Genomic DNA, 9,184 nt, shown 5'->3' on the forward strand with positions numbered 1-9,184 from the left:
TTGCACATGATTTCTTGCGTATAATTTTTCGATCACTATAAATAAATAATTAATAATATAATATTATATTAATTGATTTCATATCGAGTCTTTCTTATAATTTTTTTAGAGTCGAATCAAATTATTGAAGATATCTTGATTCTATTTTTAAAAAAATCTATATATAAAAGAGTAACATCTACGTATTTGGCATATTATAATTTAAAAATAGAGATTTATGGTAACTATTATCTTAGTTTTATACAAATATATATATATATATATATATATATATATATTGACTCTTGTTAATTCTTGCATGTAGCAATAATTTTGATGTGAATTTTCTAATAAGTAATTTCTTGTCATTCCTTAATAATTATTTATGTGTTCATGGCTTTGAATCAAAGTTTAATATCATCATGAATGAGATAAATATTCAATGAAGATTGATACTTTTGTCAAGAAAAAAAAAATTAAAGTTCCATCTATTAATATTGTCATATATATATATATATATATAAATCAATATTTATGGTATATTCTTGAAGACAAGAGTATGGGGGTTAATAGAGGCCTTTTTTTAAAAAAAAAAAAATTTTGGGTTAGAGGAAAAATTTTTTATATATATTGATCAAAGTTTACCTTAATTAATACTAATAACAACTAGACATTCTAAAATTAAAATTATACTTTTCTAGATAATAAAAAACATTTATTAATATCAATAATTTTTTCCAATTCAAAATTAATTAACATCTTGATAAAGAACTTAACAATTGTGATTATTGGTCAATATAATATCTTGAATTCTTAACATAATTATATCAAAATATCTTATTCTGTTCATTCTTCAGTGTTTAATACTAATTAAATCATCTAAACAAATTATACATGAAATTAACTTCCCTTTAAAAAAATAAAAAAAAATAAATACCTGCAGCACCTGCAAACTACTGCAATACTTCAATATTGAATAGATATTAAAATTTCAGATTCCATCATTCATGCTTTTAATTTCATGTTCAATAAAAAAATTAAAATAAACACTAATATAACAACAAATAACAGATATCGACAACACGATTAGTTCTTTCGAAAATTCCAATTAAACATAAGATTACAGAAAAAAAAAGTACCACTGATTCCAGAATTCATGCATTACATTGGGATTCCGGATCATAAGTCTCAATAAATTGTTCATCATTTACCTTACCACGGTACACACAACAGACAATTATAAAGATCAAATGATGCTCAACATTTGGATGCTCATCAACTTCTCATTATTTCATTGTTTTTGATCTTCATTTCAAATAACAATTTCCTTTTCCTCATGTTTAGATCTTAATTCATTCATTCATTTAAACTTCTTCCTCTCACTGTATCACTGAACTCAAACATCAAACCTTTCACTATGGCACTCAGTGCAATCTCATTGACACCCTTTTCATTGCCTTCATCTCTTAAATCCAATCCCAAACTTCACTGCTTTGTCTGTTCTCATGCTTTCAAGCCTTTGAATTCAAGCAATGCAAAGCCACACTTGGTCTCTTCTCCATCTCTTTCCAATCAACAAAAGCTTGGCTCATCCTTTGGATTTGATACAAAACATCAAGCTCAAACTCTAACACTATCTGAACTCTTGGAGAAGAGTAATGTGACTCCGGTATTGGTTCATGGTGATCTAAGTAAACCGATCACCGGAATCAAGAATGACTCAAGGAAGGTCATCACCGGAGATGTATTCGTTTCATGTTTGGGTTACAAGACCAATGGACATCTCTACATCAAGGATGCCATCAGAAGAGGAGCAGTTGCAGTTGTCGTTAGTGAAGGAATGGAAGTCGATGATTTCATTCAGCTTTCAATGCTGTTATTGTTGTTGTGAAGAACACCAATGCAATCACCCCCTGTCCTAGCATCGACATTCTATAACAATCCCTCAAAGAGTTTGAAAGGTGATTGGTATAACAGGAACGAATGGGAAAACGACAACAACGCACTTAGTTCGATCTCTGCTCAATGCGTTATCGATGAAGACTGGTATGTTAGGCTCTGTTGGATACCATGTTGATGGCGGGAATGAGAACCAGTTGGAAGCTTCAAACACAACACCTGATTCAGTCTCAGTACAAGAGCTAATGGCGAAAATGGTATGTCCATGCAGATATACTACATTTTGCTTTTATCTAGTTTCAAATTCTCTATCCTCGACAGGTAAAAAGACGCATTGATGCGATGGTGATGGAGGTTTCGTCGATTGGTCTCGCAGTAGGGAGATGTAACGAGATCGATTTTGACATTGCGGTGTTCATGAACCTCACAAGAGACCATCATGACTTCCATGGCAATGAGGAGGAGTACAAGAAGAGCAAAGCCAAGCTGTTCATGAAGATGACCGATAAAAGGCGACATCGGAAAGTTATAAACTTTGATGACCCGAACGCTGCCTTCTTCGCTGCTCAAGGGAACCCTGAGGTTCCAGTGGTGAGCTTTGGAATGGAGGACAAAAGTGCAGATGTTCACCCTCTGAAAATTGAGCTCAATATGTTCAAAACCAAAGTGTGGGTGAAAACTCCAAATGGGGTAGTGAAGATCTCTTCAGGGTTGATTGGGAGGTACAATGTATATAACATCTTGGCATGCGCCGCTGTTGGGGTGGCCCTAGGAGCTCCATTGAAGGACATTGCAAGGGGGATCAAGAACGTCGACGGAGTTCCAGGTAATAATCCCGCATTGGTAAATTTAGTTTGAATGAATCCAACTAACATATGTTTGGTTTGTATCAAACACCAGGAAGATTTGAGCTCATTGACGAAGGACAAGATTTCTCTGTCGTTGTTGATTATGCTCATTCTCCAGATTCTTTCTCCAGACTTTTGGATGCCGGAAGAGAGCTTGGAGCAAAGAGGATCATTACCGGTAATTTTATCTTCATTTTCTTTATAACCCTTGATTCAAATGCTCATATTTCCATCCAAATATTCTCTAGTATTTGGATGTGCGGGAGAAACTGATAAAGGGAAGCGACCTATGCTGGTGAAGATTGCGACAGAGAAAAGCGATGTCGTTGTATTGACCTGCGGCAATCCAAAGACAGAAAATCAGTGTATGCATATATAAAACTGTTTATGAATCTGCAATGATCCAGTGAATTTACAGCTATGTGTTTTTATTTGACTTCTATTCAGTGCATATCTTTGATGACATGTTGGCTGGCATTGGATGGAACCTCCGAGATTATTTACAGTATAGTCAAAATGACCAATACTTATCCCATGAAAATGGACACAGACTTTTTTTACATGATATCAGACGAGTTGCGATCCGTGCTGCAATAGCGATGGGCAAGAAAGGCGATATGATTGTAAGTTCCTCATAAATGATATCATCTATCTTTGTTTGACATGTTTCATACAAAACAGATAAGTCTAACATGGTAAATAAATTACAGTTCTTTCTCGCAAGAGGCCATGAAGCATACCAACTTGAAGGCAACCAGAAGAGGTACATTGATGACCGAGATGAATGCAGAAATGCATTGCGGGATCTTGATATGTTGTACAGAGCAGGGATGCACAAGAAATTCCCAAATGGCAGTGAGTACAATCATGACCTTTTTATTTAGATGCACGTGTTTTTGTTTTGCACGATACATTAATTCTAAATTTTCCTTTAAATTTCTACAGACAATAGACAAACCTACAAACATCGACCAAGTTATCTCAGAATCCACACATGCTACTGAGAGAGATGTCCCACATTGTGAGGTATATAAATATTTTGAGCATCCCTACATGATTAAAGCATATTAGATGTTCCACTGATTGTCAGCTATTCTTGTAGCAGGTTATCAGAGAACCTATGGTGTCCATTTACGATGAAAAAGAAGCTTTGCAAGCAATAGCATGAAGAACATGATTTCCATCATCTGAACTTTGGGAATCCTTTGGTAAGTAATAAACTCAACATGTTTATTATTCCTTCAAAACATTAACTACCTAAAATTCCCAACCAAGAACATTGGTTATTACTTGGTAGTGTTAGAATAACCGAAGACTAGACATGCATGATAAACTATTTTGAACTTTCAAAAGAATGAAAATTTTCACTATGATTATTTGCCAACTCTTTTCGATCATGTAGCAAAATAGTTTTGGTTTAGTATATGTACCTGTTGATGACATTCTCATGTTGGTCTCTTCCATCACTCCAAGACTTCACTGCAGTTGGAGCAGTTGGAGAAGGGGATGGACAACTTTGGCAGCAGGTTGCTTAATTGAATTGCTCATTTTGGCAAGCAATGTTTCTCAGACTAACCGAACAACCACTCCTTGTGCTGATTCATCAATTTTTGCAGCTTTGAAGCACGCAAGATAGAACAGATACAAATATGATTCGTGATTATTAAGACCATCAAAGCCTGCAGTTGGTCCTTTTTTACTTTTCATTCTAATGCCAGTTTACCTAGTTTTTAGTAACATTCTACTCTCCTAGCTAGTGTCTTGTTCAGCTCTATTACAGCAATAAAATTGTAGAAAAGCACCAGAGCAACAGCATAGATGTGCTCTTTTTGTTTACTCATCCATGCTCAAAATATAAGTAAACACTGAAGCAATCAAATGGACTTTTTAACTCATCTAATATCATATACAATGAAAGTTTACATGTGAAACTTATAACTAATAACTAAACTAATAAAAACAATCAATTCAGTACTTCATGATAGAACAATGTAAACATAATTTATAGACACACACATACACACATCGGAAGTCTATTTTTAATAACAAAGCATTTTTATTTTTGATCCTTGAAGCTCTGATCAATGGAGTAGCAACTCTTGAGAACCCTTGTGAAACAAATAGGCAAAACATTGACCGCCAAGAAAAGAGCTACTAGGTCAATATATTATTCACCTCAAATATAACTAAACTATATTTACTGACATTTTATTCACCTCAAATTATAACTAACTATATTAACTGACAAATGAATTGTGCTTATCTACTTTTATGAGAAAAAAAGACTGAACTGGATGTAACAAAACCGCAAGAAAAGATAACTCTGAATCATTCAACCCAAATAACACTGAAGAATAAGCATCCAACCACTCAAATTAATAACAAAAACTCATACAATACTTAACCAGAGTATAAACATTCAGATACTCAAATTATTAAGAAAATATTCTTGAACAATGCAAACATAATTTTATACAACACAAGATTAAAGTGAAGCAGATATATATATATATAAAAATTACAAGTAATCTAGGAAAGAAAATTAGCTTTTTAAATAAAAAAACATTTTTTTAAGCTTAATTCATGGAGCTCTAAGCAATGGAGTAGTACCTCTTGAGAGCTTTAGGGAGATAAACAGGAATCAAGAACCCAAAGAGATTGAAAGCCCACAACGCCAAATTCACCATCGCAAGCACTTTCCCAGCAATCAATCGAAACCCTAACCCTAACCCTTCCTTCCCGAGCTCGCTCCTCAACCAATCCGCAATCGAGAACAACCTCCGAGAATTGAAAGCCAGAGGGATGAACGCCCTCACCGGAATCGAAAACCCTTGCCAGAACGTCACACCCTCCATGAACACCTGAAAGGAAAGCAAGAACAAGTGTGGAGCTGCGGAATTGACTGATTCTTGATCACCATTGAAGATGCCGTCGAGGATGTAAGCGATGGGGAGGAAGATGCCGATGATGGCGGCCGTGAAGACGTATTTGGCAAGGATGGGGTTGCGGTCGCCGAAGACGGAGGGGACGGGGCCGGAGGTGAGGGAGGGGAAGGGGATGGTGGCGAGGAAGTAGGTGTAAGGGATGGAGAGGATTGCGAAGGCGAGGTCGGAGGTTGGGACCATGCCAGAGATAGCGAGGATGGTGACGGTGGCGAGAGATTGGAGATGGATGGGAGAGAGGAAGCGCCGGCGGGATGGCGATGGGTGGCGCCGGAGACGACGCCGGCACGGCGGAGGTGACGGAGGCCGAGGAGAAAGCGCCGCCAGACATTGGGTTTTGTGGGAAGTGTGAGCTGGAAATCAGTGAACCCTAGATTTTAGTAGATAAAATTTTTTTTTTATTTTATTTTATTTTTCATGCTTACCCCTGCAAAATCTCATAATTAATACACTATCATGTTTGGGTACCACTAAATTCCATAAGAATGGTGGTCATTCTTATGGAATTTAATATTACATAAAAAATTATAGGAATGGGTGTTTGGAGATTTTTTTTACAGGTTAAAATTACTATAAAATCTTGTGATTTCACAAGAATTTTACAAAGTGGTGGAACCCAAAATATTTTTTTCCTTTGTTTTTCATGTGGGCTCTAGGATCGATTGTTTGGGTATCACGCCTCTTCCTCTGCTTCCCACTCCCTCCGCCTCCATCTTCTAGCCCGTTTGGATCCCGATGGCGAAGCACTGCGCCCGATGGAGAAGGAGTCCAAGAATCCTGGAGTTGAGAAGGTTCGAGTAATGTTTGTCACCTTGGTTTTGTTGACCAAGTTGACTGAAGTTTTTTTTTTTTTTGTTTCTCTTTTGACATTTGACCGAATCCTTGGATTCCTGACAAGCTTTTCCCTCAAGTTGGCTTTTCACCGTAAATTTCGGGTCTTGTCGGGGTTGGTGGAAGAGCTTTTATTGAGAGCAAACTCCTTCTTATGGTATCCTTCTTCTTCTTCTTCTCCTTGAGAGCAGCTCAAAGCTTGCTTGCATTTGGCATCTTTAGGAGGCTGAATTTTCAGTTTTTCTTCCCTTGAAGCTTGGAGACGGAGGGAGATTCTCTTCACCGGCGGATCATCGGAGAGGTTAGAGGTAGGTGATTCTTGCTCGTGGTTGAAGCTTGATGGAGAACATCATGCTTCTTGCTTGTTTGGAGTTCTTCTTGTATTATTTGTTTAAGTGTTTAACCTGCCTGGTGATTTTTAATTAACTAGATCTTTGCATGCTTGTTTGATTGTGGAGTTGGTTTAATTAGTGAGATTTCAGAATGTCCGGTTGAGTTTTATTAACAGCTTGAGTCTTGAGAATCTTGTGTGTCTCGTTTTGGTTAATGATAATTGTGTTCATCATCTAAGCTTAACCTATCCTCCTTGTAAGCATGCGAATCTGGTTTTATATGTAGGTTTGTAAGCATGAACATGTAAGCTTGCCCTCTTGATCTTATTGTTTAGTTATATACATTTCTATAAATAGTTATAAGCTTGGTATATATAATTGTATAAATATGTATATTTATACTTTTGTAAGCATGCATGTCCACCTGTAAACATGTTTTTGTTTTTAGTATAGTTGCTTTATATTCATGCGTTATATTTCATTATGCATGAGTTGTTCTGACCTTTCGGTTGGCCATGAGATTCTGTGAACCTGATTGTTAAGCTGGTCTTGATCATGTTTAACTGTTGTATATTTAGCTTGTTACCTCTGACTTTGATTAGATTGGTGTATTTTATTTGAAAGCATGTTTTATTTGTTAAAATTATCTAATTACACATATAGAGTTATATATTCATATACACTTAAATGTGCTGGAGTTTCCTGCAACCTTGTTGTGTTATGCTAATTATTTTTTTAGCTTAATCATGTAATCATGTTCTTAGTTAATCTTTAATTGTATTTAATGCTGGTCAGCATGAGATTTTGATAGTATGCTTGAGACCTTGATTTTTAGTATCTAATTTTTTGAAGTCTTCTAGACTCTAATTACTTTACTATATTATTTTGTATCAGCATGACATCTAGATTTAGCTTATGCAAACACCCATGTAAGCATGCTTTGTTCAGGGGATTTGTTAATTATATAGGTTTATATATATACCTACATATATTTAATTATGCATACTTATCCTACAACTTTAGTATGTCTCCTGTGTGGTAGCAATTAAATATTAAAGCATGGCTTCTTCTTAAATCATTTATATTAGTTGTTCACATGTGTGTATATATTTAAGTGCTTGAGTGTTCTGACTTTGGTTGTGGAATCTTGGAAATTATTTATCCCTTGGTGATTAGAAAGTTTGTTGTTTAAATTCCTGTTGTGTAAAGCTTGGGCAATAGTTATAAGTTAGGCCCAGCCCGAGAATTATTCCTGAGTGTAGTTTATTTTATTGGGTTAGATTATTGCAGCAAGCCTTAGTTCGCGGGACTTGGTGAACCCGACATTGTAGCTTGGAGCCAGGTAGGCTTTCGCACCCGCAAAATTCCGTATTTCTGACATTTATTATTTATTTAATTTATTTTAATTATTTTGTAATTTGATTTATTTATTTATTTACTTGTTACTTATTTTAGTTATTTATTTATTTTATGTTCTGCTTTTTTCTTTGGTATTTTCTTTGTATGTATTCTGAATTTCTGTGGTTTTAGTACATCTCCATTCATGGCTTGCCCAGCTAGGAGGAGTAAGTCCTAACTATGTGCACATGTATTCAGTAGTAGTGCTACCCCCTGACTGCGGTCGAAGATCCGACTTCGGTTGTTGATATTCTGTTCTGTTATGGCTTCATAGTCGACGATCCAACCTCGTACTATTGATTTCTGTTATCAGTCAGGGAGATGTACACATCTGTTTTTCTGCGTGTTTTTCGTATTTCTGATTATTTCCGTATTCATAATATTTTCTGTATTTCTGAGTGAATTATTATAATTACTCTACAATATCTGTTATTTTTGTGATCCTACTGGGCCTTTGTGGCTCATGCACTCTGTGAATTTCTGTTCTCGCAAGAGAAGATCAAGTCTAGGACCGGGGTGTGTCGTGGAGTCATTTTTCCTGCTTTGATAGTATCTTTGTAGTGCACTTCCTTGTGTGAGTAAGACTTGTATCCGTCTATATATTTTGGTCTATAAACTGCTTATGTGATATTATATTCTGCAGGACTGTTAAAGTCCATACTTGTACTGTTTCAGTTTCAGTTATCCTATTTATGGTTCTGTATTTCTGTTCCTATTCTGCTTGTTAGGATTAACTCTGACTAGGTCAAATCTGAGGCCTTGCACCCAGTGGGGCCTAGTCCCATTAGATGTGGCCGATCTGTCAGCGAGCCCGGCCGTGGGGCTGGGGCGAGACATAAGGACATTCAATTTAATACTTCATGATAGAACAATGTAAACATAATTTTAAACATCACATACATATCCTCCTCATTTGTTATAATGAAATACACCTGTCATTTAAGTATATATGCAT

General features: G+C 35.9%; 1 protein-coding gene, 1 long non-coding RNA gene and 1 pseudogene across 2 annotated transcripts; 2 read left to right on the plus strand and 1 right to left on the minus strand.

Annotated features, from left to right (window-relative positions):
- Positions 1 to 1,062: 1,062 nt before the first annotated feature.
- LOC120275474 lies at positions 1,063 to 4,158 on the plus strand (annotated as a pseudogene).
- A 1,159-nt stretch (positions 4,159 to 5,317) lies between these two features.
- Positions 5,318 to 5,851, minus strand: LOC120275609. Its single transcript, XM_039282237.1, has one exon. The coding sequence runs from the start codon at positions 5,849 to 5,851 to the stop codon at positions 5,318 to 5,320; it is 534 nt and encodes a 177-aa protein (XP_039138171.1).
- Positions 5,852 to 6,661: 810 nt separating this feature from the next.
- LOC120275403 lies at positions 6,662 to 8,904 on the plus strand. Its single transcript, XR_005541100.1, has 3 exons — positions 6,662 to 6,807; positions 8,112 to 8,173; positions 8,362 to 8,904. It is a non-coding gene; the product is annotated as an uncharacterized LOC120275403 (long non-coding RNA).
- Positions 8,905 to 9,184: the final 280 nt, after the last annotated feature.

The sequence above is a fragment of the Dioscorea cayenensis genome, chromosome 14, assembly GCF_009730915.1.
Source record: "Dioscorea cayenensis subsp. rotundata cultivar TDr96_F1 chromosome 14, TDr96_F1_v2_PseudoChromosome.rev07_lg8_w22 25.fasta, whole genome shotgun sequence".
NCBI lineage: Eukaryota > Viridiplantae > Streptophyta > Magnoliopsida > Dioscoreales > Dioscoreaceae > Dioscorea > Dioscorea cayenensis.

Bases quoted from the DNA above. Each gene is read 5' to 3' on its own strand.
- LOC120275609 (XM_039282237.1), bottom strand. From the start codon at position 5,851: ATGGTCCCAACCTCCGACCTCGCCTTCGCAATCCTCTCCATCCCTTAC.